General features: G+C 35.8%; 1 protein-coding gene across 1 annotated transcript in view; it reads left to right on the top strand.

Annotated features, from left to right (window-relative positions):
* HCN1 (hyperpolarization activated cyclic nucleotide gated potassium channel 1) overlaps positions 1-18,543 on the top strand; it is a 206,428-nt gene that overhangs the window by 122,261 nt on the left and 65,624 nt on the right. Inside the window, exon 4 of the mRNA XM_032206396.1 lies at positions 10,872-11,090. Coding sequence (XP_032062287.1) covers positions 10,872-11,090 — 219 coding nt within the window. The remainder of the gene's footprint in view (positions 1-10,871; positions 11,091-18,543) is intronic.

The raw sequence follows: 18,543 nt of genomic DNA, 5'->3' as shown, positions 1-18,543 counted from the left end.
TAAAGACAGAGTAAGATGTCAGCTGCAAAACTCCTTTGCTTCCTGATTTCGCTCTCTAACAAAATAATGAAAAGCTATTTGTTGGAGGTTGTATTTGTTGTAGGACTGTGATTTACCAAACACACAGACCAGCCCCTCAAGGGATCAGATATTTAATAACTTAATTTCCTGAAGAACTGTAAACTAACCAGATGTAACCTAAAGTCTCAAAGGTATCAGATTAGGAAATAAATTGAAAACTGACAGGAAAAGTGCTGTTTTCAACACCCGCTAAATATAGAAAAATGCCTAAAAACACTGCATTTCTACCCTAAAAACTATGTTACTTAAACAAAAAAAAAAAATTATGATAAAAGCTATAGACTAAGGAGAAAAAATATTTGAATTCCACCATATGGAACTGAATTCCTTGCAATGGAAAGGCTATTCTTCAAAGCACTGGAACTCCTGAATCCTAATACCAACTCTTATGCTGAATCTGAGAATGAAATAAGCATTGACACACCTTGATTAATTTTTCAGCAGATTAAAACATTCAGGCCACATGTAGACACATTTGCCTTTCTGAGTAGTATTAGTATTTTACATATTAGTATTTTTCATTCTACTGTAACCTGCCATTTATATATATATGTATAAATACATATATATAATTTTTCTAAGATCACATTCCTTAAATACTTACAAAGGGAAAATATTTTGCTAGAGCATGCATGTATATAGAACAAGAATGAAAGTATTTCTAGGGAAATCAGACAGTATTTTGATATGTTAGTGAGAAAGCATTTTAACATTATGATTTTATGCATGTCTGTCTATCTCCCTTTTAATTTATACATGTATATCAAGATTTCCTATCCTTTTCTAAGAATAGTGTTGTCTGCTACTTACAAAGTTAGTTGTTTTTCTTTTTCTTTTTTTTTTTTTTTTTTCCACTGTTTTCACACAGCTTCAAAACCTCTGATTCAAAAAGAATGGTAATAGCACTCAGAATGCTAAATATCCACTGCCAAAAAACATTTTATTTTCATTTGTCATTTTATTTGGATTGGATGCTTCACATAATTTGCTGTCTAGTCTGAGTTGTTCACAGAATGCAGACATGCAGTTCCTTCTGCAGAGTTCCCTTTTCTGAATTAGTTGCAAATCCTGTCTATGACAATGGTGATTCTACTTAACAGTTTTTTAGTAAAGCAATATACTGTGGAGTCACAAGTCAGGTTTGTATCACTTCACTCCTTCAGCTGTCTCCCAGCTATATTAAGCTTACATTATCATCTGTCTGTTCTTGACTATCAGATAGCTACTGTGGAGAATCCAAAGCTTTTCTTGGTGGTTGCACTGTAAAAGCATTTCATAAATCATTTGATTCAGTGCTCGAGGCTTGTTAAGTAAACATTGCATCATATCCATCTTTCACCAACTGAAAAGAGCAGAAAAAGAGATATGGTGTCTTTACCACACTCTGAATTTTTAGGTCTCCTCAGCAGTTTTATTTCATGCATTTCAGTTTGTCATTGCAAAAGGTTTTTTGTAGGATTTATATATTTTCTCATTATTGTTTTGACCTTTCTTTATCTTCTTTTCTTATAGTACAGAGAAGCCGTGTTTGCTCAGTTAAATCATATCTAATAGAAACCTGTAGATGTACTTATTTGTTGTAGTCACTTACAGTGACTACATAATACTTACTGTGTATTTACTGTAATTGCAACATATTGTCCCCTTGGTGGACACTGTGTATCTGTTTCAGTCAGTCCCTTGCTTAAAGTAATGATGCAAAGTTTATTTCAGGATCAAAAAATAGCGTGACTTCATGAAACTTTGAATGTGCTGTGAGAGAGCAGAACAAAAGCCAAAGCACATTGTCAGATTATTGGATTATTTAAAAAAAAAAAAAAAGAATTTGTAAAAGATTTTGGGCTATTTTAGATAATAACATTAATTCAAAGGAAGGAAGAGGAAATGCTTTCTAGTGGTAGTAATTGCTACTAAAATTCATAGAATCACAGAATCATTAAAGTTGGAAAAGACCTTCAAGATCATCTGGTCCAACCATCCCTCTACCACCAATATCACCCAGTAAACCATGTCCCTAAGCACTATGTCCAACCTTTCCTTGAACACCCCCATGGACGGTGACTCCACCACCTCCCTGGGCAACCCCTCCCAATGCCTGACTACTCTTTCTGAGAAGAAATATCTCCAAGTGTCCAACCTGAACTGCCCCTGGTGGAATTTGAGGCCATTCCCTCTAGTCCTATCAATAGTTATCTGTGAGAAGAGGCTGACCACCAGCTCCCCACACCTTCCTCTCAGTTGTTGTAGAGAGCAATAAGGTCTCCCCTGAACCTCCTCTTCTCCAGACTAAACAACCCCAGTTCCCTCAGCCTCTCTTCACAGGACTTATGTTCCAGGCCCTGCACCAGCTTCGTAGCCCTTCTCTGGACACCCTCCAGGGCCTTGATGTCCTTCTTGTAGTGAGGGGCCCAAAACTGAACACCCTACTCGAGGTACGACTTCACCAGAGCAGAGTACAGGGGGACAGTCACCTCCCTGGGACGATCACATCCCTGATCCTGCTGGCTACACTATTCCTAATGCAAGCCAGGATGCCGTTGGCCTTTTTGGCCACCTGGGCACACTGCTGGCTCATGTTCAGGAGAGCATCAATCAGCATCTCCAGAGCTTTTTTCTCTGTGCAGCTTTCAAGCAACTCTCCCCCAGGCCTGTAGTGCTGCATCAGGTTGTTGTGGCCGAAGTGCAGGACATGGCACTCAGCCATGTTAAACCCCATCCCATTGGCCTCTGACACTACCTGAAATTATGCCACCTAAAAAGTTTGAAAACGAATGTATACAAAACCAGCCACAACCAATAGGAAAGGTCTAGAGCATCCAGATGTCTACCTTGCAGAAGCTGTTCATGTTCTGCATGAGTACTTAAAGAAGCTGAAACATAAACTTTTCAAAAAATCCAAGACTGCCCTGCATTCTGTATTCTGTTTCCATGTGGAACAGCCACAGGTGGGGTAGCAGCTACATTCTGGGAAATTCTTTCACTTGTATTTGTCTGAGTTTATCTCTGATTCGTTGGCATGGGAGCTCTATGAATACTGGTAGATACATGCCCAGGTCTGTTTTCTCTCCTGACAACTGTACTTCTAAGTAACCAGGACAAGATGGCCACAAGATGGCTGTTTGGAAGAGTATTAATTGACTGCAGCCAAAACCACCAGCTTCTGAAAAATTACAAGTACACCTAGTCAGATTCCATGGTGGGAGAATGTTTCATAGCACTGTTACCTTTTCATGTGGGAAAAACTGGCGTAGTCTTTTAACATTTTATTCTGAACTTTGTAAAATCTTAGGTACAGATTCTTTAAAAATTTTTACTAAAATAACTTGAATGATATATTTGGAATGAGAGATTATTTAAAATTGAATTAATAAATTTAGAACTTTCTTCAGTCTTTTGGGTTCAGTTAGGATATCATAGTGACCAGATAAAAGGATGAATCAGAGTGGGATGAAAAACATGCAAAAGAGTAGAAAAAAAATATTTTTAAGGTTTAATTTTTTGACTTAATGTGTATACAGCTGTAAAAATTTATGATTGTATCTCTGGTCAGATGCAGATTCTCAGCACTAAGAGCAGCACTGAGCAATATACACAGCAGCACTGAGCCTGCCCTATGAGCTTTTAAACAGATACATGTCTTATGTGAACCATCCTTTTGGATGCAACTGGCCTACGCATATAGTAACTCAAATATATGTGCAAGAACCAGGTGCGTGCTTAAGAAAAATTTTTACACTTCTGTTGCTTTTAATAAATTGCTATGCTGATGCCACAAAGAAAATAATGAATCCTTACCACAAAAAGGTAATCACAGGGGGATATTCTTGCAGCTTTTTTAATGGAGAAGGTATTAGCAGATAAAAACTCAATGATTTCTTTCGCATCAAGAAAAATAATCGAAAGAAAAACAAAGATCTGTTACGCTGCTGTGTTTTTGTTTGATGACTAGTTCCAAAGACATAGCACCAAAACACGAATAAGCTGTAATGACAGTAGTCATATAACAACTTTGAACAAAGTAAATATATAATATATAGTCATTGCTCCTCCAGTCAAACCTATTTTCCTGTGAAATGCTGTACCAAACACTTTTTTTTTTTTCTTTTTTTTCTGCCCATATTGGTCTTGAAACTATGTGCTGAGTCATTTGCACCATCTGTTATCTGTGCACGTATCAGCAGAGAGAAATGCTGAGAAGATTCTGAAGACATCTGTTTATTCCACTGAGCTTACCAATTCATTTTTTTTTCTTTATATCATATGTACAAACTTCCTAATGTAAACTCATTTTCCTGGCACTTCTTAAGATTTTTAGAATAACAGCAAAATTGTTAGTCTTCCAAATCTGATACCACCTTGCCTTTGTTTACTAGCTTTAGGAATCAACAAGAGAGTCTTAGCAGTAACAGCTGTGATAAGTATATGTTTTGCATGGCAGTACATTCACCGCTACACAAGTTTTGAAAAAATAAGCATTACAAAGCTTTTCCACTGGACACCTTGGTTGTTTGTTGTGGTATTCAAACAGCATTTTTGAAAACTGAAATGGTGAGATAGTATTTTGCTGTGATTTGATATCTGAGATTTTAACCAAACTATCATTCTAAGGTACTGTTGAAGCCAGATGCAGTGAATTACACAACTGACTGATGGACAACTATGAATGCTATGTATTCATACTAAAATGTATAGATGGATATATTTAATCGATTTTATTTAAGGACCCAATTCTAGTGTGATGTCTGAGTTACAGGCATATAACTTAGTTGACACAGGTAAATTACTGCCAATGGACATAGCTTGTATTCTGAAATATGAGAGCAGATCCAGAATTTGAAGATGTGTAGATGACAAAGAGCATGAGAAACTAGAGGTCAGTAAGGCTTTTTTGGAAAGTTCACTGTAACAGTTTTTGGCCACTAAATTTAGATGACACAGGATTTAGTAAGAAACACTTGTCCATTCCTCTAGTTGTGTTTGACATACTAATTAAAAGCATCATAAACATGCAGATATAGCCTTTTCTTAGGATGTCTTTTTGATTAGTTGAACTATGTTTTAAATAATTATTAGATTTTACAAGTCTTTAAAAGGCTGTTAGAAATAAAAGTTAGCGGGTAAATATAAGAAGTAAGTCATGGTAAAGTTATGTGAGATACAAGTACAGGTAAATCAAATTCCCCTCGGAAAAGATTGTAATTTTTATAGTAACTTTGTCAAGCATCTCCTCAAGATTTTAGGGTGGTGTTTCCTTGAGGCCACTGCTGCATTATTTTGTGTGCTGTCATGCTATCAAGAATGTTTCATACTTTCTTCAACCTTTGAAGCCCTATTGTGAATTTTACATTTGAGTTATGCAATTGATTTCTGTGACAATGTTAAAACCAAAGGGTTTATGTACTGTCTAGCTTCCTGCACTGCTCCCAAATAGACCTGGTATTGCTTGGGAGAGTGTTTATGTGGACAGCTCCATGACAGAGCATTTCTAAAGTTCCAGAGCTTTGAAACACTTTCTAATATTTTATAATTTACTAGTATAGACATAGTCTATGTATTTCCTGTTAAGATTTATATCTGTCTTTGCTCCTTCAGAAATCACTTGCCTTCAGGAGAACCCAAAGTGAATGGTGGCCATGAATGAGTGTCTATTACTGTCTACAAGGCAAGCTCTTTGGGTTATGGACATGTTACTTCTCCATTCATACTGTGGCTTTGGGGGGGACAATTAGAATTCTGAGTCCAGGATCACTGTAGGAATCATTTCACTTAATGCCTAAGTCAATCTTTGCTACACAATTATAAAGCACCCCCCTGCAAACTGAGACACACACAGTTTCTGTGATACATACAGTATCCGTGATGTGAAAGGAGAAAGGAACTGAGACAAAAATTTGGAAAACAACACTGTCTGTGCAATAGTCTATTTGCTATGAGATTTCTAAACCAATTTATATCTCAATATATAGCTGAGGTAAGATAAGCTGTGCCTAAGGGAATGGCTACAATGTGGGCATGGAATTGATTTGCCTGATGACAATAAAATCTTCTCATGAAAATCTCCATAGTTTCCAGTAAAATAGAAAGCTGTTTTTTAATCCACTGAGTAAAATAATTTGCCTTTTATTTTAGAAATCTTAGATAAAGGCATCTTCTAATGCCATGACCTTTCTTACAAGCTGAAAAGTTAATATTATAGAAAGATATCCATAGAAGATTTGAAATTATGAGACAAAGGTGCAGAAAGAGGCTTGGAAACAGATCTTTAAAATCAGGAGTTCTCAGGGATGAATATATATTTTAGGATATCTGCTAAGTTAATGTATATACCTACAAAAATTACAAATGATCAGTTATCATGGTTTCCACAATTGTGAAGATTTCCCAATGTTATCAAGCTAGGTTATGTAATCAATCCTTGGATAAACAGCTTTGGTATATTTCACAATTATAGTCTTTAATAGTTTTTCCAAATTAATGTTATTTCATTTAAAATATTTTAAACCGATTACTGCTAATCTGGAACCAGTGATCAGCCCATTGTCAACTAAGAAATTAAATACCCTTTTTTACTGAGTGGTTGAAAATATTTTTTTTCCTTAATCTATACATTAAAAACAAAATATTACCATTTAGGGAAACATTTAATTAGGGAAACATTTAATAAAAAGCTGAATTTGTAAACACTGGTCTATTTTGTAGTATAGCTTTTTATTAACTCAGAGATATTATCTGTGAATGTAAAAATTGCCTTAATATCTAAGTGCAAAAATGTTTCTTACTAAAAATGCATGCAAGCTAGTAGCAGAGAAGTGGTCACTATGATTTAGTTTTGTACAGCAAAGAGCAGGAAGCCTGATTCAGGTGGTGGAAAATTCCAACCTTAGACATTGAAACAGCTGTTCCTGCCAAACCCCGAGGTTATACAACATAAATGAAAAAATAGTGAAATAAATAGTGAAAATAGTTTTTTATTTAGTAACTTTGGTATTAGCATTCATGAATTACAGAATTAGAATTGACATTAGCACCAGTGTTCTTTTTAAGTGGTTTCTATATTTTGGATAAACTGGTGAACAACATGAGTAACAGTACTGAAATTTGCACCCTCCATAATGATATTTTTTCAGCATCATCTTTAAGAAACAAAACAAAACAAAACAAAACAAAAACAAACACAAACACACACGCACACAAAATAAAGAAACTAAAAAGACCACCATTTGAGACTGGTTCTACAAGAGCTGACTGATTATTAAGAAAAAAAAACAACAAACAAACAAACAAAAAACATTGGCATGCATTTGCAACAACAAAATGTTCAGACAAATCCAAGTTGAATTTACATTTTATTTATTTATTTATTTATTTATTTATTTTTCCCAGACATTTTCACCATGTCTTTTTTTCATTCTGCTAAGCCCTTTTTACCCAGATGAGGGCCAGTTCCTCTGGACCATCCCATGACAAATGTCTGAAATATACCTTGCCTATAACAAAGTCTATCACAATCTTATCAGTGACGTCCAATGTTAATTATTTAAAAAAAAACGCTGTTTGAGATGGCCTTGACTTCTTATCTGAATTCAGATGAAATCATGACTGTTTAAATTGTTGGGTCCTATTCTGGCTTTTATATGTAGGTTTATGGTTATATATGGTTATATATGGTTTATTTTATTGCACATATTTAATTGCTGTTCTATCACTGCAACTGCTTCATTCCTTCATGGTACTTCTTCTCAAGTGGTATTTTATGTACCACATTTCAACCTCTTACATATTTAGTAGAAGGCCTATTTCCTAAATTTCCATTTTATCATTTTTTTTCTTAAAGACATTGGTATTTTACTTACCATTTTAATTAACAGACTTTAAAAGGATCTCAGTCAAGAAATAAAACCAACAAGCTTTAGGTTTAAATAAATAAATAAATAAAAGTAAAAAATATAATTTTATTGAAAGAACTTTGAGATTTATCACACCAACTGTGATAAAGAAAAGATCAAGATAGACAAGATCAGCATTTTTTTAATTTAGTATTTATTATAGTTATGCTAAAATGTACAGTTTAGGACCAGGATCTGCTGCATACAGCCCTGCAAGAACTGTAGATGTTCAGATCTTTATGACTCTTTAATACCGTGCTTTTAATAGTGCTGCATGTAGCCTTATTTATTTATTTATTTTCCCAGCAAGTAGTTTATTTTCCTCAGTATAGTCTATGTAAATCTATAACTGCTAAGGAGTTTGGTATGGCTTTCAAAAAATAATGGTATCAAAAAAGATTGATATCAGCTAGAAGTAAAGCCCTTCAAAATGGGAGATGGAGAGGAAATGCTCTTCTGAGCATTTGTTAAAGCGCCAAAACAAAAACAACAAAATCTGATTTCCACTTTATTCAGTGAAACCCATCAAAGATCAACAATATGACTCCTCTAATTCTTTTTTTTTTTTCATACAGACATTGAAAACCTATTGCTTAACAGAATTTACATCACAGAAGTTTCATTTGTAAAGAGAGAAAACTTCACAAATATGAAAACTTTTAACTTATATAGAGAAACAAATGTAAAAGTAGAGAGACCTTTAATTTGTAAATTATTATATTACTAAATACATGATACTTTTGTTATCTGCAGTTAAAGAATGGTTAGCTTATTTCCTATTACCAGCTATTATAGCTCATAAGTGTCTAGACAACACATTTGAAAAGATGAAAAATAAGATCAGTATGGCTTTTAAGATGGCAAGAGAGCAGGCTCTCTTAAGAGAGCAAGCTGTATATCTCTGAGAACAAAAGAAAATTTCAACAAAGCTTGCACGAGTGAGAGACACAGATATTGATATTTCATATGTAAGTTTTATATAGAAATTTTACCACTGGTTTAGATGGTTGCTTGTTTACAGAATTATTATTTTTGGTCCTGTATGTTATACACAATACTGGATAACTGCCTAATCTTATTAACGTCATCTCAGTTCTTCCTTCTTCACTTCATTTCTGAAATTATTCTCAGTTTCTTGTGGTAAACACTGTGTTTTTTCATGTATTCTGCATGCCTCCAAGCACAATTTGTTTTCCTGGGCAATGGATGATCAACAGCTATAAAACAGTTCTCATTTTATTCCTTTGGCAAGGAAAACAGAAAAATCTAACCAAGACTCCTCAGGCTTTTTGAACATGTTAAAGTGTCTGCTATTCTCTGGGAATGCCCCCTTTGGCTGTCTGTAACAATATGTATATAATAATCTGTAAAGCTACAGATATCAAAATTCTGTGAAGGAGCTGTCAGGTCTTCTAATCTCCAGAGAGAGTTGGAAGAGGTAGCTATGTATCAGAAGTACAGTACTCATGCAAATCTCATGAAGTTTCAACAAAGGTGAAGTGGAAGTTTGTTCACCTGTTCTGGGGCACTCCCAAATATAAACACAGTCTGAGTGATGAGTAGATGGAGAATATCCTTCAGGAGAAGAAATTCAGGGTACTGATTGGTGAAAAGCTCAATGTGATCTAGCAATGTGCATTTGCAGCCCTGAAAGGCACCTGTATCCTGGTCTGCATTAAAAGAAGCATGACCTTGAGGGAGGTTAACGGAGGTGATGCTCCTCCTCTGCTCTGCACTTGTGAGACCCCCACATGGAGTCCTGCATTAAGCTCTGTGGTCTCCAGCACAAGAAGGACCTGGAAGTATTAGAACGAGACCAGAGGAGGGCCAGGAGGATGATCAGAGGGCTGGAGCACCTCTCGTAAGAAGACCAGCTGAGGGAGCTGGGAAGAGAAAGCTCCATGGAGACCTTAGAGCAGCCTTCCAGTACATAAAGGGGTCCTAGAGGAAAGCTGGGGAGGGACTCTTTGTCAGAGAGTGCAGCGATAGTAGAATGATTAATGGCTTTAAACTGAAAGAGGGTAGGTTTTGATTAGATATAAGGAAGAAATTATTTATTCTGAGGGTGGTGAGGCATTGGAACATGTTGCTCGCGGAAGCTGTGGATGCCCCATCCCTGGATCAAGGCCAGGCTGGATGGGGCTTTGAGCAACCTGGTCCAGGGGAAGTGTTCCTGTCCATAGCAGAGGTTTTGAAATCAGATGATATTTAAGGTCTCCTCCAACCTTAAAGATACTAACCTTCCATTCTATGATTCTATGATTCTGTGACTCAGGAATTCATCTTTTTTGAGCCATGTGGCTATGAACACAGGTTTGCAGTTTGCCAAATAAACAGAGGTCTTTTGAATTGAGGTGCTGCTGGTATAAACAAAAATTATGGGAATAAAAAGGATAAACAGGCATGTAACAAATACGTTTTTTTAAATCTCCTTAGGAAGCCAAACAGCTGGTAAGATTATATGTGGTTGTATGTTAAAATCAACAAATCTGAAAAGAAAGAAATGGGGCCCTAGGAGTATTTTCATATATACTAAAACAGAGTGCCACCTTCTTGTGGTTGATAAGTCTTCATGCTCTGATCTTTCTAATCCTTCTGCCATGGACTGTAAAATAAAATTGACCTTTAGTCTCCTTGTAATTAGGTTAACTCCCAAGTTTGAGAACACAATCATGTTTAAAATAGTCAAATGTATTTCACATCACTGTGCTAAGTAATGCCTGGCAGAATCTCTGACATTTTATCTAAAAATTAATTTAGAAGGAACATTCCTTCTTGTGCACAGAGGATACATTACTAGACCACTCTTTCAGAGCCAGTAATCAGTGATTCCACTGTTCATATACAAACATATTTGTAATTTCAGCTGCTTGCTGGCTCAGTCATCTGTCTCTTTTCTTGCAGAATGATTCCTGGGGAAAACAGTACTCATACGCACTCTTCAAAGCCATGAGCCATATGCTCTGCATTGGTTATGGAGCTCGTGCCCCTGTCAGCATGTCCGACCTCTGGATAACCATGTTGAGTATGATAGTGGGGGCTACATGTTATGCCATGTTTGTTGGTCATGCTACTGCCCTCATTCAGTCTCTGGATTCTTCACGGCGACAATATCAAGAAAAGGTAACTCCTTTTTATGTACTTTTGTAAGTTTTGAAGTAGTATAAAAAAATGTTTTAAATGTGGAAAAGGGCTTACAAGTTTACAAAAAATGATCTAGTATCTGAATCCTTCTGTGAAGGTTATTGAACACAAAGGAATTCAGGAAATACCATGGGCTAATCGTATTCTTGTACTACACCATATCAGTACTTAGTCTAGGTAAGTTGAATGGTGGCCCTGAGGTTGGTCACTTAGATACGTCTATACAACTTCCTGTTATTCCTTTCCACTGCAGTTTAGGGATAAACTTCAACATCAAAATAATGGCCTTTGAATGAGGACCAGTCCCTCATCAATTAGTTATGTTTGGAATTACCTCAAGGAAATGCTAAAAGTAAGTCTTTGCATTGTAATGATGCTGTTTACTCTTTAATCCATGATCTATTTAGACCTCTCCAGGGTCTAAAAGGAACAGTAGTCATGGGATAGAAAAGTAGAGAGTGGAAGAAAAAGAGTTCTTTACAAAATAGGAAGAAAAAGAGTGTTCAATTCTTTGTTAGTTTCCTCATATATAAGACTAGAATTAAAAAGAAGTAAATAGGTACAGAGTCAGGAATGAGCACGAAGATGCACTAACTAGCACTGCCAGTTGTGCAATAAAAGACAGAGGCAAGTGTGAGTGAAGCTATGAAACCAGGTGATGAGGCTAGGAATGTCGTCATAAGGAAGAAAGAAGCAGAATCAGTACGGAGATCCCTCAGCAAGCGACAATAAGGATGTATAGAATTACTGAGATGCTTAAAAGAAACCAAAGTAAGATAGTATAGAAAATGGGGAACTGGAGAAGTTATGCCAGGAGAGAGGTCAGCTAAACAAAGCAGTGAAATCAGAGTGTTCAAATCAGCAAATAAGAAACATGGCCTGAGCAGTATTATTTGGCATGGGTCCATAAGAAAGTCCAGAAAGGCAAACTGAGCAGAAATTCTAGTGTAAGGTAATATAAACTAGGGTGAGAAACCTGGCAAAGAGTGAGTAAAGGAGAGGGTGACCCTGGCATGTGCTGAAGATGAAAAAGAATGGGCTGAGTTTGCTGGGTGAGAAAAATGGAAAAGTCCAAAAAAGATCTGTGAGTAGAATGGAGTAGGGTGTTTTCTCTATAGGCACGGAAAGAGAAAAGAAGGTCAGTGTATGGTAGAAGAGTTTACATTCAGTTTTGTTCAGTTCAAGCTGCAACAAGACAACAGAGCCAATATATCAGAGACAGGCAGAGATAAAGGATGTGCTAAAAGTCCAGTAATAGAAAAATTATTTGGTGGCTAATACATTAATTTCACAGCAGTTTAAAACAGAAGTTTGCAAGCAAGAAATCCCAGTGTTACCTTGAAATAGCAGTGAAGACAGCAGGTTTAGAAGGAGAGGATGAGTGAGCATGACAAATCTAAAAACTTCAGTACTGTCAGTGGATGCATGAAATTCCCTTTTCCATTTCAGTCACAGGGCTTTTCCTGGTTTAACCCACACTAACTGTCTTGTTGGTGCTCACCATGATCTCTTCTGCCTGCTGAAAGGGAAGCAATTTATCAAAATGAGACATTTATAGGAACCCATGGGACAGACGTATCTTAACAATAGGCATAATAGGAAGGTTAAAGAAGAAAATTCCATGCCTATTATAACTGCAGTTTCATTAGAGGTTAGTAGATACACATATATACATGTACACAGATATATCAAACCAGCAGAAATGTCGCCATTCACCTGGAACCTCATCATAATCGTTATACTCAGGCCTTCTGGATGAAGCATGATATCACAATGTTTTGAGCTACAGAAATACAGAGCATGTGTAAAAGTATTCATAATTTAAAATATGTTAAATAAACCCAGACTGCAGTCTTTATTAAACATTAGCATAGAAACACATGGTATTTTTCACTCCCATAGTTCTGGACATTTTCATTCTTTTTCATTTTTTTCATGCTTATTTGTATCCTGACAGCAGAGGCATGAGTCTGACATGGCATAGAAAATAAGGAATGAAAGAAGTGAGACAGAAATTGTATATTTATATGCTTTAGAAAGCATTTCTCTGTCTTTTTGCAACCATTTGTATGCCAATTATTACACGTTAGAGTTAAATGATGCCTTAACTAAAGAACTTTTCCTCTGACTTCTCAGGCACTGAAATCATATGTGTATCATCAGCTATAACAAATATGCTGACATGATTGTATGTTCTTGTCTATTGCTTTATCATAGTTTAATAAAACATATTTTGAAATAAATATTTGATTATAGCCTAAGAATTATAAAACTAGTACTAAAGTAAATACTATATATATATATATATATATATTTTTTTTTTTTTTTTTTTACTTTGTTCTAGATAAATAGGTATTTCAAGGACTAGTTTGTGCTATCTGTTTTGTCAGCATATTTTTTAAATTACAGGCAGATAAAAATAGCTTACATTTCATTTAACTGAGACTCAAGAAAAAGGTAAATCAAATCTCTAGCCACATTTTAGGGTTTTAATAAATATACTGTAATATCTACTTTTACCTAGTGTATTACTCCTTTTTCTTGGACTTCAAAAGTTGGAAAAAACATAAGAGAAAGTGACTTATTCATATTTTTTTGTGTGTATGTTGAAATGATAAAATAATATTTTTATTAGTTTTACATATGTAGGATTATGTGTTTCTAGTCCCCATTGTTTCTTTTTTAAGAGATACTGAAAGCAATGGAATTACCACAAGTTGCTAGGCAACATAGAATGATAACAGATATGACAAAAGAGCTTGTTCTTAGGTCTGAGTAACATCATGCTAGAATATCCTGTCCTCTAGCTAAAATGACATTAGATCCAACATTTGAACCAACTAGTGGAAGGAGAGTTCTGGTCGTTCTTACACTGAAAGCAGCTAGAGGTGACAGATTTGCTGAGATCACCTTATCTTCCTCATTCAGATCCTTCCAAAGGTCAGGGCATGCAAAACTAGAACAGACATAATTCATAATGGAAGAAAAAAACACAGGAAGACAAGAGAGAGTTTTCATTAAGCCAAATATGTCAAACACTATCTAAGAGCACCTGCTAAGAACTTGACCTGTGCCAAGCACTGCATGCTGAGAGAAATCAAAGTATGGTGAAGCAAATATTGCTCCACATGTTTATTGTTGTGAGCCAAAGACATAGTTTATCAGAGGAAATTGAAAGTGATTATTAGCTACCAAATGTAGAAGGTGGAAGATGAAATCACATACCAAGAATTGCTACCAAAAGAAAAAAAAAAAAAAAAAGGCTACATTGGTACATTCTGGTCAATTTGAGGAACAACTTCAGAGATTCTTCTGCTGAAATGAATGGAACTGTTCTCAGAAAAAAAAATTACCTCTCAGAGTGCATATGTAAGTCAGAACTTGATTTCAATGACTGAAGTACCAAGGCATGTCAGAGGAGAAAGACGTCCAAGCCACGTATGCTACACCTGTATTTTCTTATTCTCTTTTCAATAAGAAAATCTGACAAATCATTCTACCTTATGAAAGGACAGATTAAATCAATGTTATCATAGCACTTTCCCTTCCCAGTCTTTGGTGTGTGCTAGAGATGAATGCAGTAGTAAACAGAAATCATATTTTAAGTAACAAGTCATTTGAAATTTTCTAAAATCTCTGAATTCACCATATCTAAAAGATGTTTGCCTCTGCTAAGGCCATAAAAATATCATAGCAAATAATAATAATAATAATAATAATAATAATAAAAAGTCTCTCTCAATATACTGAATGCTGTCCTAATCTTGAGAAGATATGTTAAATCATTATTACAGATATGAAAAATTTCTGAGCTTGACATTGACTTCAAATACCCCAAAGGACATCTTCTAACCCTATACTCTACTTGTATCTTATCTCTTAATTTATGGTCTTTTAGCAATTTCGGTAAAATCAGTCTAGTTCAAAGAGAGAAAAGGACCTAAAAGTACTTTCTAGAGAGAAAAAGCAGTAATTGCATATAAAGATAATTTAAAAGGAACTTGCTAATTAGTTTTGGGTGTTGTTATATGGACATGATTATATAGACATCACAATCATGATTTGAAGCACAGATTTCTCATTTTTCATTTTCTTTTTAGGTATCCATATAAATGTTTACAAATGAATAACAGGGTTAGTACAGGAGGACAGCTTTAGATTGTGCAGCATCATGCCTTTCACCAGCTCTATGAGTCTGCCTGTCACTGCACCAGTTTGGATATCTAAATTCTTGGTGAAGTGCATGGAGAGAGACACACCTGATGTGTACTTTAAAGAGTGGCAAGCTCTTGGGCTGGTTGGTGGCATCAGTGGCTGAGGTGTACCTCCAATTTTCCCCTTCTGCAGCCCATACTCAAACACCTTGTGCCATGACACATCTGAGCTCCTTCCTCCAAAAGCAAGGAAGAGGGACTACCTTTCCTGCCTGAGGCAACCAGCAGAACAGATGATGCTGACTCCCCTGCTCAAGCAGTAGCAGGAGCAGAGGACAGTGCTGGAAAGGTGAAGGCAGTTTCAGAGCTGACCCATGCCTGAGCGCTTCAAACAGAAGTGTGTCCCTGCTGCCCACTCCAGGCTTCTTGTGCCTGAGAAGCAGCAGGTGGAAAGAAATGTAAAAGGAGTGTCCTCACCTCACCTCAGCAGCTCAAACCACATTGCTTTGCAGAGAGGAATGGAAAATTTGTTGCACCCAGAGGTTGAAGGCAAATGGCTTTGACTCCCTGGGGAATAACATGCTTAGATCCTCCACCTTTTCCAAGGGACATTTACAACTGGTTGTGAGAAAACCCACAGGCACTGCTGATAGCTGGGACAATATCTTTTCTCAGAAAAACAACATAAATGCTGGGGCAGAGTTGTGCTTCTTTCTCTGAGCAGTTACTGTAGTGCACAGGGCTGAAAGCAATGAACTGGCTGTACCATGGAGTAGATTAAGATTTGGTCACCCCTCACTCAGCTGGTGATGCCTCTGCATTTTCTTATGAGGAAAAGAAGACATATTTTCCACTTTTTCTAAAGCGTTAAGCATGTTGTAGTTAAACTCAAGGTGCAATAAGGCATGTTCTTAGTATGCTCATTAATAAAGCTAGGAGACTTTTCTGTAAAACCTTCGATATCTGTAGATATCCCCCTTAAAGATTACTGCAGAAAATTTCAGATTTCTGATGGACTTCAGGAAATGGTACTGGTATTAGGTGGTGCAAACACATAGGACAGAATGAGCTACAGCAAGCAGAGGACCACATCACTGTTTTACTGGGTTTGTACCAGCTTCTGGTATATGTTCAATTAAACTAAATATACATATACAATCTTTTTTGTCAGCTTTACTGGCTGTCTTTGCTGTAGTCCACAGGTAGATGAGGTACTGAAACAGTTAATGCAGAATTTCTGATACATACTATATATACCATTCATGAATAAAAATCTTTGAATTTCTAGGCACCCAGTGAAACAGGAAGTACCAGGGTTTTACCATCTAATTCTTGGGTCCGATCTGATCACCAAAGTTTGTCATGAAATACTGATCTGCAAGTTCAGTAGTTTTTCATGGTGAACACATTATATTTTTTTTTATTTCCAAAAAAAAAAAAAAAAAAAAGGCTTTTCTGATGCTGCTAGTGGTTTTTAGAAAACTTGAAAATAGGGTAACACAAAAATGTTCTGTGATTGGTCTCAGTTCCTTCTCTTTACTTAACAATAGCACATTTTCACTTATACAGTATAATTTTAACAATAGGTAATGTCATGTTCAGATTACAGGAGCAGGTGAGCCATTTTGCAGATTAATTTTATCTATTCTGTGCAGTTGTGCTACACTAACGTAAGAGTTACTTATTTTGGAAAAGGGTGGATGGTTCACTTCCTGCTGAGGTAACATCTACTCACAATAAAAATAAAAAAGAAGAAACTAAAGTGAAATCTTGTCACTGAATATCAGTCCATAGTTTGCAATTTTTATAAAAACCTCATTAACTTGCAGTGATTTATATCCTATTCAGCTCTGCCACAGAGCAATATTTTAAATAGTGAACCATTTTTGAAGTGTGTTATGAGTGATTGGGTACAAGAGTTGCTAAATTTTCCTACAGTCTCGGACCTTCAGGACCTAGTATTGACTGTGAAAAAAGCATTATAGTCATTACAGTACTGAGAAGCAGAAAATGTATTTTTTCTCTAAATATTAAGGAATAAATGAAAGTCATTTCTTAAGCCAGTATCTGTGGTTTAATTCTGGTAGTTATAAGTATTGATTTTATTATTTTATTTCAAAGGCCAGGGGATCTTATAGTTAGAAAAGGGTCTGAAAGTCTTGACTTTTGGATTATTTCTGACTCATTTTATCATCTTTTGCTGTTTTTGCAAGCATCAAATGACAAGCTGCTAAACAGATACAGTATTCCTGTCTTCTGTGATACTTGCAGAAGGTGCTGAGATTTCTTAGTGTAGAGGGTTATTAAAAGATATTTGCTATATTTTAAATATCTAAATATCTAAAAGATATTCTGCTATAGCGCAGAATTGCAAAATAATCTGAAAGAGAAGAAACATAAGGGTGCAGTTCAGAAAAAAATATCGAGATGGTTTCAAAGAGTGCAACTGTAATTCTAAACAACATGCTTGTACTTATAAATGTGTTAATTCTTTTACTTGTGTGCATTCTTTTAAATATCTTGATGCATAATTACATCATCATGAATTCAACCCTCTAACATCTAAAGGAAGGTGTAAATGCAACCTCTAGAGCTCAACTGCTAGTGTGGACTGCACAGAGAGAGACTTATTTGTTGAATGTGAAAATATTTGTCACATCAGGATAGGGCATTTATTAGCATCATTAGCTCGCTCTTTCTGTTCATTTTATTATTTTTCATTTCTTATAATTACATGAATTTTTTCATAGTTGTGATATTTATTTTGGCCTTGATCTTACCTGCTTTTGAACTGCAAAACAATAGTTTTCTCGTATTATTACGAGAAAACAGGACAAAAACAATTCCCTCTCTCTCCCTAAACAAAAATCAGAAGATACTCACCTTAAACAATACAGCAATGACAAAATTATTATGTTGTGTATTTTCATGTGCAACTGACTAGGGTAAGACTTCAGGAGAAGAATAAAAATCAGAATACTCTTACCAGACTGCTGTCCTGTTTTGTTCTGGTACTTTGTTATTGTGGTTCAGTTTCTTGTTACAGTCAGTCTTGTTCAGGTAATTGTTTTGGTTATTTTTGCCTTGTATCTTTAAAAAGGCAACTGATTCCTCCTAGTAGCATGTCCCATGCAAGCCAAGTGCTATCCATCCGGCTGCAACGTACCTGTGCCAAGCTATAATAGACTCCCGCTGCTTCTAAAATGACAGACATGAATTCCTTTGATTTATTGCTGTGTTGTGGGTAATTTACCTATAAAGTGTTCTGCTGCCTTGCA

The sequence above is a fragment of the Aythya fuligula genome, chromosome Z, assembly GCF_009819795.1.
Source record: "Aythya fuligula isolate bAytFul2 chromosome Z, bAytFul2.pri, whole genome shotgun sequence".
NCBI classification, from domain to species: domain Eukaryota; kingdom Metazoa; phylum Chordata; class Aves; order Anseriformes; family Anatidae; genus Aythya; species Aythya fuligula.
This window is presented reverse-complemented; position numbering and strand designations above follow the sequence as displayed.